The 23,059-nt window shown below is 49.2% G+C and overlaps 1 protein-coding gene across 3 annotated transcripts; it reads left to right on the top strand.

Annotated features, from left to right (window-relative positions):
• Positions 1 to 203: 203 nt before the first annotated feature.
• COLGALT1 (collagen beta(1-O)galactosyltransferase 1) lies at positions 204 to 22,716 on the top strand. 3 transcript variants are annotated; one of them, XM_053585674.1, is made up of 12 exons: positions 210 to 1,540; positions 3,088 to 3,198; positions 4,101 to 4,218; positions 8,285 to 8,419; positions 9,554 to 9,758; positions 11,286 to 11,405; positions 18,088 to 18,164; positions 18,258 to 18,364; positions 18,768 to 18,900; positions 19,489 to 19,616; positions 20,343 to 20,549; positions 20,884 to 22,716. In XM_053585674.1, the coding sequence occupies exons 1-12, from the start codon at positions 1,278 to 1,280 to the stop codon at positions 21,149 to 21,151; spliced, it is 1,872 nt and encodes a 623-aa protein (XP_053441649.1). In that variant the 5' UTR covers positions 210 to 1,277; the 3' UTR covers positions 21,152 to 22,716. The 3 variants fall into 3 exon arrangements, with proteins under 3 accessions (XP_053441650.1, XP_053441649.1, XP_053441651.1); XM_053585676.1 differs by lacking the exon at positions 210 to 1,540 and adding an exon at positions 1,556 to 2,074; XM_053585675.1 differs by lacking the exon at positions 11,286 to 11,405 and having other exon boundaries at positions 204 to 1,540.
• Positions 22,717 to 23,059: the final 343 nt, after the last annotated feature.

Consider the following 23,059-nt stretch of genomic DNA (forward strand, 5'->3'; position numbering starts at 1 on the left):
GGGTTAGCCCCACCCCACTGCCTGGCTGCCCCTCCTCATCACCTGTAACCTATTAAGATTGGACTGCGTTCCAGAAAGTCAGCCAAACAATTTGCATAGATGATTATTGAAGAAAAAAAGGAAAACAGAAGTACAGTTGAGAGAAGTGGAGGAGGAGGATGGAAGAGCAGGGGAAGGTGAATATCACGTGACACCCCCACTCCCTCTCGCCTCACCAGAAGGGAGACCCTTGGGCTTAGCAGGGGCATTGCAAGTCACGCCCACTCTCTTCGTTAAGCTTCAGGCTCTGACTGTAGTGTACAGCGCGACGCTCTGCCTGCACCCTGAACTTTAAGTAATATTAAACCTTCTTCCTCCCCACTAATAAATATCTGAGCATCATTATTAAAACTTGATTTTTTAGGTATGGCACACCACTTGGGTGCGGGACACAATTATAAGATGGACTCTACCTGACAAATGTAAACATTGTAACCTAGTTGTTTGAACCCTCACATTAACCTGAAATAAAAAAATAAATAAAAGAATGATACAAACACAATCAATTACAAAATACATTAGAGTATTGGAAAACAATCCTTTGGTAGCGTTTACTTGGAGACGCCAATCCCACCTTCTGAGGAACAGGCGCTCCATGTTCCCACGGGTTCCAGCATCACCGTCCATCTTTACGTCAACACTGCAGGACCTCTATGATCTCATTTTACAGATGGACAAACTGAGGCTCACACACAGCAAGCCCAGGGCTGGGGCTGGATTTGAAGCCAGCTCTGTGGACGTCAGGACCTTCATGACCAGCAACCGTCAAGGATATACCGGAGACGTCGCGGATCAGGATGGAAAAACCCATGTTGCAGCAGAGGAAACTGAGGCTCAGATCTTTCGGGTCCCAAACCAGATCCTAAGTAGCCAGGTCCTCTTAGTGGCAGAGCCCGAGGTCTTCTAACACAGGGAAGTTGGACGGCGCACCAGGCAGAGTTGTGGAAGCTGGCGCTCGGAGGCAGGGAAGGTTCCAGAGCCACGTCCGTTCCAAAGTGTTCCGAGTACTCTGTGCCTTTAAGGTGGGAACGAGGTTGGAATATTCTGGGCGGGCATAATAACGTCACATTGGGCTTCGGATCTGAGACTGTCTGGAGGCGGGGCCTGACGTCTGACTTCCCTCCAGGCGTGCTCCTCCCCTTTAAGGCGCACTACAAGGGCTAGGCTCCTTTGACCTCTTTAAGGCGCGGCCCGCGCCCGGCGGCAGAAAAAGCGGCTTAAAGGCGACGCGTGGAGCTATGGCGGCGGCCCCACGGGCGTGCCGGTGGCGCTGGCGGCCGCTGCCGGCGCTGCTGCTGTTACTGGTGCTAGTGCCACCGCCTCCGGGGGGCCCACCGGGCGCCGCCGCCTACTTCCCGGAGGAGCGCTGGAGCCCGGAGTCGCCGCTGCAGGCACCGCGCGTGCTTATAGCTCTACTGGCTCGAAACGCGGCCCACGCGCTGCCCACCACGCTGGGTGCGCTCGAGCGGCTGCGGCATCCGCGGGAGCGCACTGCGCTATGGTGAGCTAGGCCCGCTGCCCCCCACTGGGGCGGGGCCGCGCCGCGCCTCGTCTGCTGTACCCTTATCGTGGTGGGTCCACGCGTATCTCCTGCCTGTTGCCCCCGATTCGGACGGTCTGGCTCCTCTTTCTTCTTGCTGCCACTCCTTTCTGCGGACCAGGTCCTTCCCCCTATTAAGACTAGCGGGATCCACGTTCTGCCTGCTGTCTCGTTTGGGGTGGGCTGGGCCCTTGCGCCCTGCCTGCGGGCCCCTCAATTAGGGCAGAGCCTCAAGCCGGGACCGATGCCTGGTACTAACTGACAGCCTTTGCAGTACGTACAGTCCCAAATAACAGCTGGAGCTCTCAGTGGGGAGTTGCCATGGCGTACAACTAACTGAAAGTTCCTGCAGCTCCTGCTGCTACGTTGGCGCATGAGCCAAAGTGGATTGGAGGGCCCGTCAGACCCCTGCCCTCTGGCCGGTGCAGGTGGGGTAAGGGTGTAGATGCTTCTTGGGACGAGAATGGGACAGAGCCATGAAGAAGCCTCAGACTGGTAATTTTTTGCCCCCCCGCCCCAGTTTCCTAAAGGAAAAGATGGATGTATTAATACAATTCTTTTGGGTTTGTATCTGAAGTGTAACCAATTCATAGATGTGAAGCGCTTGTGCACTTGGCTCTCAGTGACAAGAGCTTGGTTATTTTTATTATTGTTATTACTGCTGCAGTTATTGTCAACTTAATTTGTTAGGAAGAATTACCTCTCGGTTCCATAGTCAAACTAGATTTCCAAGTGTCTCTTCCCTCCACTCCCAGATTCTCCATTCTGCATAATCCAAGTATACAATTGACGCTTAACGCTTAACTAACATTTTTTAAGTGAATGAGTGACCACAGCCCACTATGAGGTAGTGTTACTGATAGGAGAGAACAAAGGAAGGCAGAATGGGGGTGGTGGTGGTGGTGTTTATAACATATGAACTTTTAAAAGTTATACATACTTGGGCGGCGCCTGTGGCTCAGTGAGTAGGGCGCCGGCCCCATATGCCGAGGGTGGTGGGTTCAAACCCAGCCCCGGCCAAACTGCAACAAAAAAATAGCCAGGCGTTGTGGCGGACGCCTGTAGTCCCAGGTACTCGGGAGGCTGAGGCAAGAGAATCGAGTAAGCCCAAGAGTTAGAGGTTGCTTTGAGCCGTGTAACGCCATGGCACTCTACCGAGGACGGTACAGTGAGACTCTGTCTCTACAAAAAAAAAAAAAAAAAAAAAGTTATACATACTTGATACTGAATGTGGTTATGCAATCCTAGATACCCACCAATAAAACCACCAGTTGCTAATGTGTTTTTCCATAATTAGCTTGTTTAATCCCCTCCAGGGCCTGGTGAACTGAGTCTTGTCTTCACTCCTGTGTTATAGAAGAGGAAACCCAGGAATGGAAGGAGGAAAGTGTCCTGTCCAGGGGTATATAGCTGTTGGGAGACTGAGCCAGGATGTGGAGCCAGAGCTCCCCCAATGCTAGTTCCCTCTCGGTTTCTCCAACTGTGCCAATTGTCCCTCTTGCTGGCAGGGTGGCTACAGACCACAACATGGACAACACATCAGCTGTGCTGCGGGAGTGGCTAGTGGCTGTGAAGAGTTTATACCATTCTGTGGAATGGCGGCCAGCAGAGGAACCCAGGTGAATTCTGGGCCCTTCATGGAGCCCCCCACTATGACTGGGTTATGCCTCTGCTCATGCACCCTATATGGCCCCCCACTGCCCCAGGACAGAACCCCAGGCCTTCAGCCCCTGACTCTCCAACCTAATTGTTCAGCTTTAAGCTCTGGCTACTCTGACCTGACCTGCCCTTGGCTTCACAAATAGGTTATAATCCTCCTGCCAGAACTTTGCCCAAGCTGTTCGCTGCACCTAGAATCCATTCACTCTCTTGATCTTCTGGTGGCCTCCCACTGCTTTAGTTCCTTCTCTATCTCAGCCCTAGCTCTGGTCTGCTGTTTAGCTGTCCCATGAACCCCTGGGCAGCATGGAACCCCAGTTCTTTTCATTGTTTCACGGTGGTTTTTATTTCTTTACCTACTTGATACAAAGAGCAGCCTCTGCTCCTGGGAGGACAGGCTCTAAGTGTTTCTGCTCTATGCTCTGTTCCTCTCCCAACTGCTTCCCTTTTGTTTTTAGTGGAGATGCAGTCTCACTCTTGCTCAGACTGGTCTTGAACTTCCTAGCTCAAGTGATTCTCCCATCTTGGCCTCCCAGAATGCTAGGCTTAAAGGTGTGAGCCACCCATGCCAGGCTCCAGCTGCATCCTTTCACCCTCAGAGATGTCCCTGCTTGGGATTAGAGGCCCTTCTCCCCTGACCAGCCACTCTGAGCTTTCTTACTAACCTCCAGGTTGCTTCTGGGCCTTTGTACAAGTTGTGCCACCTGGCAGGGACATGCTCCCTCCTTCCTAGCCTTGAGATTACCTTACACATTCCCTCTTCCCGGAAGCCCTCTCTGATTACTCCCAATGTGGCTTAGGCCCTCTCTGGACTTTAACAGTGCCCTCTGCCCACCCCCACATCACAGCTGCCTCTCCACAGGTCCTACCCAGATGAGGAGGGCCCCAAACACTGGTCTGACTCTCGCTATGAGCACATCATGAAGTTGCGCCAAGCGGCCCTGAAATCAGCTCGGGACATGTGGGCTGATTATATCCTGGTGAGTGTCTCAGCCAGCTGGCCAAGCATCATGGGGAGGTCTGGGTGTCCCTAGGGAATTCAGAGCAGTAGGATGTGGGGATTGTCCTTAGCCCCATTTTGTAGAAGGGTAAACTGAGGCTTAGAGGGGGTAATAGTTGCTTGAAGTGACACAGCTATTCAGTGGGCTTAAGGTCTTGGGCCACCTGGGTCCTGAGTGCCAGTTGGTAATCATCAGGAATGGATGGACTTTGGTGTTCCCAATAGTCCCCTGTGGTTGGATACTTGGGTTATCTCCATTTTTATTACCATTGTGCCTGATGCCAAATCTATGGGTTACTTCCCAGAAACTCCCCAGCAGGAGGATGGGGTCAGGGGCTGGGAGTTGTTGGTGACACTGTGCTGACTTCCACTTCCTCCTCTGGGGCCACCAGTTGCCTGATGAGGAAGGGGATCGTCCAGTCTTAAATGCGGTAATGTCAGGGTAAGTGTCCTCAGGCCACTGTTCTTCTGTGAGCTCTTTTTGTCCTTCCTCTTGAGTTGGGGATGATGGTGCCCCATCCCCTCCCTGATACAGATGGGAGGACGCTGATGGCCCAGCTTGCCAGGGACTGAAAGGCAGTGACAGTGCCTGTGCTTGGTTCTGTCTTCATGCCATGTTGTGAACTGTCTCCACCTTATCAATCACTGAACACTTATCTGTGCTGTGCCACTGTACCAGCTTCATGTCTGACCCCAGGGACCAGGACAAGGTCAATCATCTTCTTAGTCTCCTAAGAAAGGTAGATGAAACCAGGAAACTAACAAAATTAAGTGAGGAAATGCCAGAAGGCAACTGGAGCCAGAAGAAAATGTAGAAAGATAATTTACAGTGTGTTCAATTCCCAGGACCTCCTGCAACAAAGCAACTCAAACTGGTGGCTTAAAACAATGGAAATTTGGTTATCTCCCAAATTTGGGAGGCTGGAAGTCTGGAGTCAAGGTGTGAGCAGGGCCGAGTTCCCTGCCTCTTCCAGTGTCTGTTGGCTGCTGGAATCCTTGGGAGTGGTCACCTGCCTTTACTCTGTGTCTCTTCTTACAAGGACATCAAGCCTGGGATTTAGGTCACACACTAATCCAGTGTGACCTGGTCTTAACTTACATCTTAGTTACACCTGCAGAGACCCTGTTTCCAAATAAGATCATATACGTATTCATAAATGCTAGAATACATATTCATGAACACTATGTTCAGACTTCAACATATCTTTTTGTGGGGCTGCCAGTCAACCCACAGCAGATGGTGTAACCAGGGTAGGGTGATGAGTGAGCAGGTCTCCTGAGGAGGGAACCCAAGCAGATACCTGAAAGGCTATGATTGGGACTGGAGAATTATGTACAAGGCAAACAGAGCAGCGCAGGGAGCTAGCCTGGGCATTCAAGGAATGAAGTAAGCTAGGCCATAATGATGGAGTGGTGAGTACGGACCAACTACACAGGCCAAGGTAGAAATCTGTCTTCTACTTGTAGGGTACTGGGGAGCCATGGAGGGTGTTCTGATTTAAGAATTCAGAAGCCCCCGTAGCTGCTATGGGGAGCAAGAGCCACATACTCTGGCAGGAAGTCAGAGTGGAGTCTGGGACAGAGTCCAGACCTGTATGGGGTTGGGGCTGTGAAGAAAAGGTAGAGGTCTGGGATGAGTGGTGAAGGCCCTGTGAAGGACAGGCCCACTTTGGGACTGGATATGAATTTTACAGGAAGTAGAGGCTTAGGGAAAGAGGTGACAACTTGCCTGGTGGTGTTCTCAGAACTAGCAAGGCACAGAGGTGGATTTGGCACCTTCTGGAACTTTCCAGAACCTTCTGGCACAGAGCTGCCTTGTCCTGCTCCCCTGGATTTTGCTTTTGTGGTTTGAGGTTGGCTGGTTTTCACTTTTTTTTCTCTCTTCAGCAAACCTGGGTGGAACTCAAACCTGTTGGTTCAAATCTTAAAGCAGGTTTTGACACAAAAATTATGTTTTTGTAATTGGGGATTTTGGAAATCCATACTGGGATATGAAATTGTTTGTCTAATATTTTAAGATTTTGATTAGAAGGGCCCTTTCCTGCCCTCTGTTTTTTATAAAAGCTATGGATGTTACACACACACACACACATATATATAATATAGCCCCAAATAGCTGAAGCTTAAGAAAGAAAAATAAACTAATTTCGGTTTGCCGCCTGGAGAGATCTATACCTTCTACCTTTTTGTTTTAATTGGAGTAAAACTCATATAACATGAAATTAATTGTTTTAAAGTATATAGTACAGGCCTGACACAGTGGCTCACACTTATAATTCTAGCACTCTAGAAGGCCAAGGCTGGTGGATTGCCTGAGCTCAGGAGTTTGAGACCAGCCTGAGCAAGAGTGAGACCCCATATCTACTAAAAATAGAAAAATTAGCTGGGTATTGTGGCTGGCACCTGTAGTCCCAGCTACTCGGAAGGCTGAGCAAGAGGATTGCTTGAGCCCAGGAGTTTTATGTTGCTGTCACTTCATGGCACTCTGGCCAGTCCAACAGAGTGGGACTGTCTCAAAAAAAAAAAAAATAGTATATAGTTCAATGGCATTTAGTACATTCACTATGTTATACAACCATCACCTCTGTCTAGTTCCAGAAGATTTCTAGCCCTTCAAGAGGAGACCCCATCTCATTAGCAGTCACTCCCCCTCCTCCAACCCCTGGCAGCCCTATTCTGCTCTCTGTCTGTGGATTCACCTGTTCTGGACATTTCATATCAATGGAATCATCCACTGTGTGGCCTTTTAAGTCTGGCTTCCTTTACTCAGCAGCAGTTTTGAGGTTCATCCTGGTTTGTCCCTTTTAATGGCTGAATAATATGCCACTGTGTGGATGGACCACATTCTGTTTATCTGCTCATCTGTTGATGGACACTTGAGTTGCTTTGCTTTTGCCTTTTGGCTTTTGTGAATAATCTGCTGTGAACACATGTATGCCAGTGCCTGTGTGAGGCCTTGCTTTCAATTCTTTTCTCTTGGGTAAATACCTAGGAATGGAATTGTTGGATCATGTAGTAAATCTGTGTTTAACTTTCTGAGGAAACCCCAGACTGCTTGGGCTGTTTTTCTGCATTTACATTCAAAGGTCACAGGTTAAAAAGTTTGTGGGGTGGGGAATGTAACATGACTGTACAACTTGTCCCAAGGGGCAGCCACTATCTTTCCCAGCCAAGAGTTGTCATGTGGGAGTGCCCATCCCATCTTGCCAGGAAAGGATAGAATTCAAGTTTTTGTTGTTGGTGTTCATGGCAATTGATGCAGATGTTCTAAAAATACTGCATGGTAACAGAAAGCATATCGTGTGGACCAGATATATATTTTTAAAGTGCAACAAACCTCTTAGTAGTTCTGTGATACTTCGTCACCTAACATCGTGACCTAATTGCTTCCTGTAGTGTGATTTTAAGTGGTTGCATCTTATTCTGTCTCAGGATGGAGGCAGAATTTTTCTAAGTGTTTCACCACTGCTAGACTCTTGAGTTCTTCCCAGTTTGTGCTACGAACACTGCGTCCTTTGTAGCCTTCATGGGATGTGTTGGTGACACATTTTTGTGGGAAATAACAGGCACTCTTGCCCCACCATGGTAACCCATGTTAGTGGATTTTTTTTTTTTAACAGAGTCTCATTTTGTCACCTTCCAGAGAGTGCCGTGGTATTGTAGCTCATGGCAAACTCAATCTCTTAGGCTTGAGTAATCCTCTTGCCTCAGCCTCCCAAGTAGCTGGGACTACAGGAGCTTGCTACAATGCCCTGCTGGTTTTTCTATTTTTAGTAGAGACAGGATCTCACTCTTGCTCAAGCTGGTCTTGAATTCCTGAGCTCAAGCAATCCTCAGTCTCCCAGAGTGCTAGGATTACAGCCACAAGCCACTGTACCTGGCATGCAGCTATTCTTAAGGATAGAGTCCTAAGGGCTGGGAGGGAGTATTTCAGGGGTCTTTGCCAGACCCCAGTAATCTGGCCTTTGCCTCATCTGTTCTGAGGTGTGGCCTGACCTGGGGTCACTCCAGCAGCTCATGGTTATGTTGTGTTGTGTGTCTTGCAGTTTGTGGATGCGGACAATCTGCTACTCAACCCTGACACACTGAGCCTGCTCATTGCTGAGAACAAGACGGTGATTGCTCCAATGCTGGATTCCCGGGCTGCGTATTCCAACTTCTGGTGCGGAATGACTTCGCAGGTAGTTTGGGGCCCTGGGCTGAGCAAGTGGGTGCCATGGCTGCTAAGTCTAACTTATCGTCATATAACCTTGTAGTGATTATTCTATAAAACCATCATGGTAATCCTTAAACAGTCCCTTGAAGAAGGAAGGGAAAGAGGAAGGAAGAGGATATGATTATCTCCTTCTGTCCAGTACTGAGATGGAACAAGAAACAGAGGAACTTGCCTAAACTCAGCGACTTGCCTAAAGTCAGACACCTAGGTAGTGGTGGTATGAGGATGGGACTTCAGGCATGGCTTGATCCAGGCAAGCAGATAGCTCTCTTTCTCCATCCCTTGTGTGGTTTCATTCTAAGACTGTTCAGGAATGATCCCATCAGCATTCAGCAGAAGTCTACTCTGTCTGGGCCATCTCCTGTGTCATCTCTACCCCTGAAACAGTTACTGATTAACCAGGCCTTGACACAAGCCTCCCACAGCCCCCGGCTTGAATCTGGGGTTCTATGCAAAGCTAGGGGGAGGGCAAGGGTAGGTGCTAGATCAGGGACTGTGGCCAGGGGAAGGGGGTCGCGATGGCTGGAGCCAAGACACTGCCTCTTTCTGTGTCCTACTGTCTTTTCAGTTTTCATTGAGGTAAAATTCATATAACATAAAAATCAGCATTTTAGAGTAAACGGTTGAATGTTTTTATTTTTTAAAATGTTATATTCTAAAGGTTATACACTAACAATTTTAATTTGTAAAGGGTACAAGGAAGAGAGATACCAACTCCAGATTGTTCCAGAAGATTTTGAAACTTCTCTTCTGAGAAATCCCCCCTCCTTGATATCATACATCTGAACGTTAATTATAATGTAATTCAAAGGATCTCAGATGCTCAGTCCACTTTTCTGCTTTTGAATTTCCCTCTTCAAACACTGCCTTTCTGGTCTGGCATGGTGAGCTTGGTCTATGAGGGGCTGTGAAGCTCTGGGTGGTACCAAGAGCCTGGTGCACAAGGATTCCCCACTGCATTTGGAAACTGGCACCAGGTCCACTCTGAATGGGCCATCTCATTCTCTCTCCTTACCTCTTGAACCAATTACTATCTGGTCTTGTTCCATGGCTGCTGCTGTTGCTGCCTTCCTCAGAACTCTGTCTCCTGTCCCCATAGGGCTACTACAAGCGCACACCTGCTTACATCCCCATCCGCAAGCGGGACCGCCGGGGCTGCTTCGCGGTTCCCATGGTGCACTCGACCTTCCTGATCGACCTGCGAAAGGCAGCATCCAAGAACTTGGCCTTCTATCCACCCCACCCTGACTACACCTGGTCCTTTGATGACATCATTGTCTTTGCCTTCTCCTGCAAACAAGCAGGTGAGTACACAAGGGGTTTGCCATCACAGGTGGCCACTTGATTCTTTGGGTTTCAAACAGAGTGCATAGAAGATTTGTAGAACCGGGGCGGCGCCTGTGGCTCAGTCGGTAAGGCGCTGGCCCCATATACCGAGGGTGGCGGGTTCAAACTCGGCCCCTGCTGAACTGCAACAACAACAACGAAAAAAAATAGCCAGGCGTTGTGGCAGGCGCCTGTAGTCCCAGCTACTCGGGAGGCTGAGGCAAGAGAATCACTTAAGCCCAGGAGTTGGAGGTTGCTGTGAGCTGTGTGATGCCACGGCACTCTATCGAGGGCCATAAAGTGAGACTCTGTTTCTACCAAAAAAAAAAAAAAGATTTGTAGAACCATAACTGTAGGGTGCAGGGCAGGCTTCAGGTGTGGCTGTAGCCAGGTGCTCAGATAACATCTCTGAGACCCAGTCTGTCTCCAGCTCTGACTTTACTGGTGGCTTCACTCCCCAGCTCTTTGTGACTTATTTATCGAGTGTTATTTCCATCTTGATAGTTTTCCGTATCTCCCGATTCTATGGTTGAGCATTTATCAATTGTGTAATTAGGGGAAAAAAAGATTTAAAGTGGCAATTGCAGTGGCTCATGCCTGTAATCCTAGCATTCTGGGAGGCTGAAGTGGGAGAATCACTTGAGGTCAGGAGTTTGAGACAAGCCTGGGCAAGAGTGAGACCCCATCTCTACCAAAAATAGAAAAATTAGCTAGGTCTGATGCACAGACCTGTAGTTCCAACTAGTCAGGAGGCTGAGGCAAGAGAATTTTGAAGCCCAGAAGTTTGAAGTTGAAGTGAGCTATGATGATGCCACTACACTCTAGTCTGGAGGACAGAGTAGTACTCTGTCTTAAATAAAAAGTTTAAAGAGAAAGAGTACAATTCTGTGTTGACTTCTCTTTTACTCTAAATCAAAAGGCAAACTATGACTCACGGACTTCTGACCTATGTTTTGTATAGCCCTAAGCTAACAATTTTTACATTTTTAAATTATTGGGGAAAAACATCAAAAGAAGAATAATGTTTGGGACATGTGAAAATTATATGAAATTCAGATCTCATTGCCCATAAATAAAGTTTTGCGGGCACACAGCCAAATCCATTCATTTAAGTATCTTCTATGGCAGTTTCATGTTCCAAAGGCAGAAGTAAGTCATTGAGACAGAACTATCAGACCCACAAGCATAAAATATTTACCATGTGGGCTTTTCTAGAAAAAATTGACCATTTGAAATGAAAAGGGCATCATTGAATTTTTTAGTTTAGAAAAAAGGTACACACTCATAAAAATTTAAGCCCTGCAGAAGAGGTAACATTACTAATATTTTTGTCAAACTGCAACCTCCCACTTTTTAAAAAACATGGCGTCTTGCTATATTGCCCAGGCTGGTCTTGAACTCCTGGGCTCAAGAGAGCCTCTTGCCTTGTCCCCTCAAATGCTGGGATTATAGATGTGACCACTGTGTCCAGTGCATTTTCATATTTGTTTTTTCCCTGACCCCAGAGGTCCAGATGTATGTGTGCAACAAGGAGGTATATGGCTTCCTGCCGGTGCCACTGCGGTCCCACAGCACCCTCCAGGACGAGGCTGAGAGCTTCATGCACATGCAGCTGGAGGTCATGGGTAAGCCCACTTGCACACTGCCCTGGGAGGGGCTGAGTTGCCTCACTTTTGCTGCTCTCTCACATCTATCAGTGAACACTAATTGAGTGCTTCTGGATGCCAGTCCCTGTGGGGTGCCAGGCACAAGGGCATGCATGTAGAACATGGATGATTGTCCTTGCTCACAGAGTGCTGGTTTGTAAGCAGCTGCACGCAAGGTGCTCAGAGTTGTCAGGGTGAGCTTCCTGGAGGAGGTGGCATTATGGTACAGGGTGAGTAGGAGTTCATGAGAAAGAGGATTTCAGCTGGATGTAGCAGCATTGTAAAGGCCAGGAGGCTGGAGCGGATGTGAACTTGAGGAACAGGCAAGGTCAATGAGCAGCCAGGACCAGAGCAGGGAGTCTCAGACGTCAGATTCTCTGAGGGTGGTTGTAAGAGAAGGGTGTGGGAGTGAGAGGCAGAGGCTTTTCTCTGATAAACTTCATGTATGTGGCAATGCCTGGCACATGGTTGTTTGGGGACATTTTCTCCTCTTTGGTCCTATTAAACTTTAAACCTGTTAATTAATATTTGATATTTATAAAACCTTTATCTTCAACAGACACTTTTCCTTTTTTCACTGCAATTAAGTTCCTTTAAAAACAGGAAATTCGGAAGGCTAGATTAACCAGTGTGATGAAAATGTGTCAGTTTATAAAACCAATGTATGGTGCCCCATGATCGCATTGATGTACACAGGTATGATTTAATATTAATTAAAAAAAAACAGGAAATTCAGCATTTTTGCCATAATTGCAAGCCTGGATCTTTCAAATACATAACAAAAGAAATTCATAAATTGTGAAAATAACAGCTGTCCCTTCACGCCTGAGATGAGGTCGTTTGGTCAGGTGCCCCTGTCCTAGCCACTCCCCGTGTGGGCCTTGCCCTGTGCTGGAAACACAAATTCCCAGGAACAGCAGGACTGTTCCCACCAATGCATGGAAGGGGGCTGGCTGGGAGGGGTAAAGCCTCTGCTCTGGGGCTCAGTTTCCCCAATCCTACATGTTTGTGCAGTGTTCTATCTATTCTGCCCCCTGGTGTCTGAAATTGGGATGGCACCCTGCCCTCCTTGTTTTGGGGAGACTCTCAAGAGTCTTAATTGTGGTGACACCTGGAGATTGCAAGGTCAGGGGAGCAGGCCCTGCATGACACCCAGGTGTCTCTCATACTTAGATGCCAGGGCCCCATCCCACTGCAGTCAGGGGAGATGAATCTCTATCACCAGATGCTATCAAAACCCAGACTCCCAGAGGTGTCTCCGCAGCTGACATACTTTTCACAGTTTAAATTTTCACATACATTTCTGTTTCTAGTAGGAAAAACAATTCATGTTGTTAAAAACTCAGACACAACAGAGATGTGAATATTTTCCTGATCCTTGAGGACCAGAGTGAACCACACAGAACAGACACATAGAAGGTCTGGAGGTTTCAGATATTTATATAGATGTTTTCTTATGTTCTGTACAAAAAATACCTTTTCTCTCCATCCATGTATGGGTACTTGGACTGTTCTATGGACATGATAGTTCATGAATTCAAGTATCTTTTGTGTAGGCCAGATGTGGTGGCTCACACCTGTAATCCTAACATACTAGGAGGCCAAGGCAGGAGGATCTCTTGAGGCCAGGAGTTAGAGAACAACCTGAGCAAGAATGAAACCGTGTCTTTACTAAAAATAAAAAAATGAGCCGAGTGTTGTAATAGTCTCAGCTACTCAGGGGGCGAAGGCAGGAGGATTGCTTGAGCCTAGGAGTTGGATGTTGCTGTGAGCTAAGCTCACAGCTTGGTACTCTAGCCCAGGCAACAGAGTGAGACTCTGCCTAAAAAAAAAAAAAAAATTTTTTTTGTGTAGCTGGGCATGGTGGTGGCTGCCTATAGTCCCAGCTACTCAGGAGGCTGAGGCAGGAGGATCACTTGAAGCCAGAAGTTTAAGACCAGCCTAGGTAACATAGTGAGGCCCTGTCTCTACAAAAAAGGAAAATTAGCTAGGCACAATGGCATGCCTGTAGTCCCATCTGTTTGGGAGGCTGAGGCAGGATAATTGCTCGAGAAAAGAAAAAAAAAATCCTTTGATGAAATGTCAGGCTTGCAGGAAAGTACAAAATGATGCCTGTCCCCTATATATGCGGAATCCCACAACTGGCTTCCTTCCCCAAATGCACATAGACGATGGAGCATGTTTCTTCATGAGCCCTATAAACCTGGCTTGGGAGAAATCCTGTTGGTTGAGATTTAGTGCATATAGCAGTGCCCAGGTCACATGAATGAGCCACAATGATGTTTTATAGCCTTGTAACCGGCCACAGACCAGTCAGGAGAGTATTCTTGGCCCTCCTCTGGACCTGTGCTGTCCGAATTCCATCAGCTAATGGGATTTTGCCTATTTTGTGCTTATACAGGTAAAATCACCTCTCTACCTCCTGTCTGTGTGGTTTGCTATGTGCAGCAATGGCCTGCTGCCTATTATTTATGTGGATCATGTGGATATTTAAGCATAGGTTTATTTGCTCTTGGCTGTGTCATGTATTGGGTTGGCCCAGTGACCATCATGTTCCAGTCTTCTGAGGGGCTCTGACGTTTTTCTCATTTTCCCCAATGTTACCATGAGTGTTCTGTATAAATGTTTGGGGCAGTCCCAGGTATGTATGTGTGGGTATGAAGTTAGGGAATGGTACCCAAGACTACCCCTACTTCTGATGCCAGCTGCAAATTCAGGGGTCCCCAAGAGCACACCCAACTTCAACAATTCACAATGAAGTACTCACAGAACTCACTGGAAGCTGTTACATTCATTGTTACAGTTTATTTCAGCAAAAAGACAGAGATTGAAATCAGCCAGGGGCCAGGGCAGTGGCTCGCACCTGTAATCCTAGCACTCTGGGAGGCTGAGGCAGGAGGATTACTTGAACTCAGGAGTTTAAGACCAGCCTGAACAAGAGCAAGACCCTATCTCTGCTAAAAACAGAAAAATTAGCCAGGCATGATGGTGCATACCTGTAGTCCTAGCTACTTGGGAGGCTGAAGCAGGAGGATCGCTTAAGCACAGGCGTCTAAAGTTGCTGTGAGCGATAATGACACCACTGTACTCTACCCAAGATGTCAGAGCAAGACTCTGTCTCTAAAAATAAATAAAAAGAAAATGCAGTCAAAGCTTGATGGCTCACACCTATATCCTAGCACTCTGGGAGGCCAAGTAAAATGGATTGCTTGAGCTAAGGAGTTTGAGACCAGCCTAAGCAAGAGCAAGACCCAGTCTCCAAAAATAGCCACCTGTAGTCTCAGATACTCAGGAGGCTGAGGCAAGAGAATCTCTTGAGCCCAGGAGTTCCAGGTTGTTGTGAGCTATGCCATGGCACTCTACCGAGGGCAACATACTGAGACTGTGCCTCAAATAAAAAAAAACTAAATTAAATTAAAAAAAATCAGCCATGAGCAGAGGCACCTGAAGTAGAGTCTAGAAGTTTCATTCCTGGAGCTGTCATTTCCCAGTGGCTCCTGGACAGCATTAACTTTTCCCAGCAATGCTATGTGATGATGATATGTGTGGTGAACAGCCAACCAGGGCAGCTTCCCCCAAGCCTCAGTGTTCAGTTTTTATTTGGGGGTGGTCCTGATGTGGTTGGTCACCTGCGTGGCTGACCTCAATGTAAAGCCCTTTCATAGTGTCAATGGGAAAGAAGCCGTACTTCGTAAAATAATTTAAGGAGGTTTATTCTGAGCCAAATTTGAGGACCATACCCAGAACCACACCCAAGAAGCCTTGAGCAGGTGGACTCGCTGTGGTGAGGACAGTTCGATTTTATACATTTCACTTTTTTTTTTTTTTGTAGAGACAGAGTCTCACTTTATTGCCCTCAGTAGAGTGCAGTGGCGTCATACAGCTCACAGCAACCTCCAACTCCTGGGCTTAGGGGATTCTCTTGCTTCAGCGTCCCAAGTGCCACAATGCCCGGCTATTTTTTTGTTGCAGTTTGGCTGGGGCCAGGTTTGAACCCACCACCCTCGGTATATGGCGCCCTACCCACTGAGCCACAGGCGCCACCCTGATTTTATACATTTCAGGGAGACAGCAATTACAGGTAAAGTCATAAATTAATACATGGAAGGCATACATTGGTTTGGCCTGAAGAGGTGGGACATCTCAAAGTGGGGGTCCACAGGTTATATATGAATTTAAAGATACTCCTATTGACAGTTGGCTGAAAGAGTTAGGCTCTGTCTGAAGACCAGGAGTCAGGGAAAAGGAATGCTTGAGTTAAGATAAAGCTCTATTGGGCGGCGCCTGTGGCTCAAGGAGTAGGGTGCCGGTCCCATATGCCAGAGGTGGCGGGTTCAAACCCAGCCCCGGCCAAAAACCACAAAAAAAAAAAAAAAAAAGATAAAGCTCTAATAATCAGAAACAAACTACAGGACACATGCCCAGACTCAAGAGGTTTATTAGGACCAGCAAGTATGTTTTACTTGTATGGCCTTAGGCCTGTTAGTAAGTCACAAAGGACATCTCTAAGAAGGGAAAGGGAGCATGATGAGGCACGTCTGATCTCCTTTCTCATGGTAGCAACTCAGTTTTAAGGGATTCTCTTGGCCGAGAGGGGGTCCAGTCAGTTAGCCACTGCGAGTGGGCTTTAAGATTTTATTTTCATTCACAAGAGTCTGAGCTAATGAGACTCAGGATGGCCAAAGGATCCTGTTATAAATCACATCTTATTATCTGATGTGCCTAAAGCCCCCAAGCAAGCCAAGACATTCTTCTCAGGCAGTACCCACCAAAGGCTTAGAGATCATCTCTGGGAGCTGAGGGCAAAGGCCAGGCTGTCTTTGGGCCAGGTTCAATTCCTCACATGCAGTGGGTCTGGGAAACTTAAATTTGATAAACACTGTGACATGGCCTTCTGGGAAGGCAGCAGTGGCTTACTCCTTTTCCCCAGAACTGATGAGGAAGGGTGAGGACATTGCCCCCTCTCCCTAAGGCAGGGGTATGGGGGTAGGGGGGAGGCAGAGCTTCAGAAATGGAAGAAAGAAGGGATACCCGGGACTTGAACCTGGTCCTCAGATTGCAAAGCCCTGCCCTCAGTGCTGGGTCTCAGGCAGGTGACCAGGAGCTTAAGGGTGAGAGGAAAACCTAAGACACTGTGTCCCTGGGCCTCACCCAGGCCTCTCCCAGACAGAGGGGCTATGTGTGTCCCAGAGTTCACATTGGACCTTTGTTCCTAACAAGGTAGACACTGTGCTCACACTAGTTCTGAGCTATTTTGGGTCAGCCTGGTGGCAGACAGAAGCCTTGTCTTCTTGAGAGGCCAACAGCCACCCCTGGAACTCATCCATCCTCCACGACAGGGCCTGGGGATACGGCCAGCAGCTAAAAGCGTAACAATCATGACCATTGTGACAAGCTTATTTCATGTGTGTGTGTGTGAGTTTCCTGTAGCTGCTGTAACAACCACAAACCAGGTGGCTTAAAACAATCAAAATTCACTTTCTCTTCGTACCCTCAATGATTCCCTGACAATAAAAAAAAAAAAAAATTACTTTTGTAGTTCCAGAGTCCAGAAGTCCAAAATCAAGGTGTTGGTAGGCTGCACTATCTCTAAGGGAGGATTCTTTCTTGTCTTTTCTGACTCCTGTTGTTTGTTGGCAATTCTTGGCACTCCTTGCCTAGTAGACACGTCAGCCCAGGCTCCTGGGGCTCTTTTTCCTGTGTGTTTCTGTCTCTGGGTCCACGTTTCCCTTTGGTAAGACATCAGCACATGGATGAGGGCATTCTTAATGACCTCATTTTGACTTTGTTACCTCTGTTCAGTACCCTATGTCCAAATACTCTGAGATCCTGACAGGACTAGAGGACACAGTTCATCAGAGAACAGTGCATGTGATTTCCTGACATCTCTTCATGAAACCTGTGAGAGGCTTACTGGCTTTTTTTCCTTTTTTTAATGAAATAGGGTCTTACTCTGTCACCCAGGCCTGAAAATTTTTTGTAGAGTGAGGGTCTCACTATGTTGCTCAGGCTAGTCTCTAAATCCTGGCCTCAAGCATTCCTTCCACCTTAGCCTCCCAAAGTGCTGGCATTGCAGTTGTGAACCACCATGCCTGGCCTGTTGGCCCATTTTATAGCTGAGGAAAATCAAGGTCCAGACTGATCAAGGTTACACAGCCTGCCATCATTCCTTTGTTCATTCTATAAATAGTTATTAAGTGATTGCTGTATATCAGGTCATGTGTTGGGCACTGGGGGCCCAGGGTGAGCACACAGACCTGGTGTTCTTCCTAAGAGACTCATGAAAGAGAGGCACAGAGCCAGGCAAATAGGGCAGACAGCAAGGATGGGGGCTTTGCTGATGGAATCCTAGATACTGTGGGGGCCCAGAGGAGGTATCTGACTCAGCCTGCAGAGTTAGAAGGTTCTTGCCTCCCAGGACATCATAGCTAAGAACTAAGAGTGAGGATGGGAAGAGGAAAGCATGTCCAGGTGGGGAACCAGTATGTGCAAAGGTCCTGAGGTAGGAATGGAAGTCTTTGGAGTGATGCCAGCAGCTTGAATAAGATGCCATCTGCCGGAGGGCAGTGGAAGCCACTTGGACAGGGAGCCATGGAAGGGTGTTAGAAAGAGACTAGAGGCCCCGTGACTCTAGTGATACCTTAGCTTCTCTGTCCCACAGTGAAGCACCCACCAGTGGAGTCCTCCCGGTTTGTCGCTGTGCCCATGAAGACGCCTGACAAGATGGGCTTTGATGAGGTGGGTGGGGTCTTCATGGGGCGGGTCTGGGTGTCGCGGTAGGGCTAGGGGTTGGGAGCAGCCTGGAAGGGCTGACCAGGCTCTGGGCCACAGGTCTTCATGATCAACCTGAAGCGGCGGCAGGACCGGCGGGAGCGCATGCTTCGCGCACTTCAGGAGCAGGAGATTGAGTGTGTACTGGTGGAGGCAGTGGATGGCAAGTAAGTCTGAGACCAGGGTGATGTAGATGGGCACATGAGTGTAGAACTCACTGGTGGATAGCCAGTGATTCCGCTGGGGGACAGGGTCTAAACGCAGGCATAGACTCTGATGGAGTCTATGTGGAGGGAAAGCGAATGTGACCTGGGCGAATGGGCAGAGGAGGGGTCCGTTGAAGTCCTGACCCAGAGGGAAGGGTAGATCCACATGCTGCAGGCATAGACTACATTGGTGGGGACCCCAGGAAGAGGGAAGGGAAGGTCTGCCTGTGAGTGTAGACCATGCGCTGGTAGGTGGGGCGCCTGTGTCCAAGAGGGACGTTAATTGGAGAGGAGGGGCAGGCTGACTGCATCTTGAGGGGGACAGGGGTGAGTCTTCCTTGGGACTAACCACCCTCCTCCCCAGAGCCATGAACACCAGCCAGGTGGAGGCGCTGGGCATCCAGATGCTGCCTGGTTACCGGGACCCCTACCACGGCAGGCCACTCACCAAGGGCGAGCTGGGTTGCTTCCTCAGCCACTATAACATCTGGAAGGAGGTAGGTGCCCCAGGGGCTTAGTCTCAGGCCTTGTGAGGGTGGCTAAAGGAGGGAGGGAATCACTGCTGTCTCAGAAGTGTGTCGGCCCCAGGGGGATAGAAACCCAGGCTGGTAGGGGAAGGGAGGGCTGAGCCCAAGCTGGTGGGGTTTGAGACCTGCAAGCAAAGACTCTTCACTCCCAGCCTTGACTCTGTCTCCATGTTTACTAATGGAAGTAATGGGCACAGTGACGTTAGGAGCACGGACTCCAGGCCAGGGTACCCTGTTAACATGAGGGCTCCTAGAGGGAGAGACTGCAGTGTACGGGCATGTCAGACTCGGATTCAAACTTGCCACCATCAGATGTGAGGCCAAATTGGGGTGTCTGGCTGCAGATTGGGAGGGGCACCAGAGGAGACTCTGGGCGATTGAGGCACTGAATGGTGCTTCTTCCCCAACATTCATCATGGGTGGCCCTGGAGCCAGGAGGGGGAGGAGTGTGTGCACTTGCTTCTCTGCAGGTGACCAGAGCCTCTTCAGGCTAGTGCTGGCTTGAGGAACAGGTTGGGCCTTGATCTCCCTGTGAACTGGCAGAGTTTTCTCCCTCAGGTGGTGGACCGGGGGCTGCAGAAATCACTCGTATTTGAAGATGACTTGCGTTTTGAGATCTTCTTCAAAAGGCGCCTTATGAACCTCATGCGGGACGTGGAGAGAGAGGGCCTAGACTGGGACCTCATGTGAGGGAGACCCGGGGGGCAGGGTGGAGCTGAGGCCTGGGGATAGAGCTAGGTAGGCTTGGGGGGCGTGGTTAGGGTAACAGGCCTGGCCTGGGCTGAGAGCACTGTCAGGGGTGTGGGCTATGCCTTGGAAGGATGACCTGGAAGTCAGGGACTGGCCAGGAGCCTTCTGGATTGGTCAGGGCTTAGAAACTTCACTGAGGTCTATGGAGGTGAAAGGTGTGGCTAAGATTTGACACAGCAGTATGTGGGTGTGGCTGAAGAGAATGGGGGTGTGGCCAGGGAGCCTGGGTAGGCATGGGCAGCACTGGCTGTGTGGCTAGAGTGAGGGTTTGGACAGGGAGCCTGTGTGGGCATTGTCATCACTGGAGGTGTGATTGAAGCATGAGGGTCTGGTCTGGGAGCTTGGGTAGGTGTGGCCAGCACTGGAGCCATGGCTGAAGAGTGCGAGTTTATGGCCAGGGATTCTGTATCTTAGCCAACACAGAACAGCTTCAGGTTCAAAAGAATGAGTTTGCTCTCCACAGCTTCATATCCTTCCATGGCTCCGTAGTGCTCACACTCCTTCCTGTGACCCTCACCCTCCTGTGGTGCAGTGTTCAACACAGCACCCTCCTGTACCCCTCCCACATTGGACCTGATAGGAGTAACTAGATCCCTGATGTTCTGGGCTCGCGTTCTGTAGAGGGCATAAGGAGAATAACAGGGCTCAATTCTGCACCCTAGCTACGTGGGCCGGAAGCGAATGCAGGTGGAGCACCCTGAGAAGGCTGTGCCCCGTGTCAGGAACCTGGTGGAGGCTGATTACTCTTACTGGACCCTGGCCTATGTGATCTCCCTGCAAGGTGCCCAGAAGCTGCTAGCTGCCAGGCCACTCGCCAAGATGCTACCTGTCGATGAGTTCCTGCCTGTTATGTTCGACAAGCACCCAGTGTGAGAGGGGGTTGTGGCAGGCAGGCTGGTGGGCCGGGTCTCTCTGTGTTTCTGTCTTCAGTAGGTGGGGGTGTGAGACTTGCAAGCTCCAGGGAGGCACCTCTTCCTCTGCCCACTGCTCCCTTCATTTGCCCACACCCATATCTGTCTCCACGTGTCCCCCCACCTGCTCTGTTTCTGTTTCTCCCACTTCAGTATCCATTTGTGCCTGCTCTGCCTACTTCTCTCTCGGTCTCTTCTCTTTACTTCTTCCCTCATTCCTCCACTTCTTGCTCCATCTGTCCCCTCCCCTGGACCAACTACTGCCTCTCACTCCCCTCCTCCCTCATTCTAGGTCTGAGTACAAGGCCCACTTCTCCCTCCGCAACCTGCACGCCTTCTCTGTGGAACCCCTGCTTGTCTACCCAACGCACTACACGGGGGACGACGGGTATGTGAGTGACACAGAGACCTCAGTCGTATGGAATAATGAGAATGTCAAGACTGACTGGGACCGGGCCAAGTCCCAGAAGATGCGGGAGCAACAGGCACTGAGCCGTGAGGCCAAGAACTCAGATGTGCTCCAGTCCCCGTTGGACAGTGCTGCCCGTGATGAACTCTGAGGGGCAGGAGTCAAAAAGCCAAAGCAGCCAATTGCTGTCCCACCCTCCACATGCTCACCAGGGATAGCAGGGCCACCTGTGGTCTCCTGGGCAGGCCACAGAGGGCTCTCCATGCAGGGTAGTGACCAGCCAGCTCTTGCTCAGCAATCACATGCATACAGTCAGCATTAATGGAGTGCCTTCTGCATGCCAGAAATAGGGCTTGGCAAGGGGGAATTAGGAGGAACAAAGCCCTCTTCATTCCTCTGTTCATGTGCCCAACACTTGTTAAGCACCTGCTGTGTACCAGGTTCCTTTTATGACAGTGAATGAGGCTTAATTATTCCCTCCAACAGTGATTCGTTTATCAAGCATTTATTGATCAGATTAGGAATCAGGTACTAGTGATACACATTTGTTTTTAAAATTAATTCAAATATTGGGCGGCGCCTGTGGCTCAGTCGGTAAGGCGCCGGCCCCATATACCGAGGGTGGCGGGTTCAAACCCGGCCCCGGCCAAACTGCAACCAAAAAATAGCCGGGCGTTGTGGCTGGTGCCTGTAGTCCCAGCTACTCGGGAGGCTGAGGCAAGAGAATCGCTTAAGCCCAGGAGTTGAAGGTTGCTGTGAGCTGTGTGAGGCCACAGCACTCTACTGAAGGCCATAAAGTGAGACTCTGTCTCTACAAAAAAAAAAAAAAAAAATTAATTCAAATATTTATTGAGTGCCTACTGTGTATTAGGCACTATCCAGGCTCTGGGAATATTAATATAAATGACACTCATTCACTTATTCAAACATATATTAGGTGCCTGCTGTGTGCAGGAAGGTGAACTAGGTGATAGGGATGGAGGTAAATAAGGTGCTTTTCACTCTTAATTGGTTTCTTCCCCACACTTCTCAGGAACCCGACACTAGTGATTCAAATCAGTATGAGAGTTGTTCAGTCAGCATTTTTGATCATCCACTATATGCTGGGCTGCATGCCAGGTGCGGGGGCACAGAGGTGAACTATATGACTATCTTTATTTTTACATACCACAACCATTTATTGCGCACCTAATGTATGCCAGGGCTCCTGATTCTCATTTGGATTGAAGAGTGATCAACTTAAGTTTGGTTCCTCCCTGTCCCCACACCCACCTGAGCTGTGTGCAGACAACATCCCCCCACCATCCAGGAGGGAGGGAAGCGCTTTCCATACCAGGGGCCACCACAGGTCTCAGTGGGCACACGGCCACAGGCAAGCCCCCCTGGAGGGGGCATAAGAGGTGGGGGCTGGGTCTCCCTCACCCAACCCGGGTTCCATTCACTGAACTCCCTGCCCTTGTGTCTCAGGTGTGGTCTCTGCCTGCTTGATAAAGTTACTTTGTTCAAGTGTTTGGTGGGATCATGTGTTTGGGGGGCTTGTAGGGGCTCAGCTGCACTGGGGCACTGCCCATGGCCTGGGCAGGATGTTCCCCCGTAAGGGCTGGAGGATTTGATATGCCTTCACCCTGAATCGAATGTCAGAGCTAGCCAGCTGTGCTTCACCCTGTTGGGAATAACTTGCTTATTTTTTTATTAAATGTTCATGGTTGGTTTTCATTGAAGTCTGTGGTCTTGTGCACTGTGAAAATACCTCTCACACTTCTTACCCCTGGCTGCTGGTTATGATTTGGGAGAAAATCAGGGCAGGTAATATGGAGAAAGTGGCTAGCGCGGTGAGTGTGGAGTGAGAGTGTAACAGTCCCAGGTCCCAGCCTGCCCCATAAAGCTTCTCAAAAAGAGCACAAGGGGGGCGGTGCCTGTGGCTCAGTGAGTAGGGCACCGGCCCCATATGCCGAGGGTGTCAGGTTCAAACCCAGCCCCAGCCAAACTGCAACACAGAAAATAGCATTGCGCGTTTGGTGGCACCTGTGGCTCAGTCGGTAAGGCGCCAGCCCCATAT

The sequence above is a fragment of the Nycticebus coucang genome, chromosome 3 (assembly GCF_027406575.1).
Source record: "Nycticebus coucang isolate mNycCou1 chromosome 3, mNycCou1.pri, whole genome shotgun sequence".
In the NCBI taxonomy this organism is placed as follows: domain Eukaryota; kingdom Metazoa; phylum Chordata; class Mammalia; order Primates; family Lorisidae; genus Nycticebus; species Nycticebus coucang.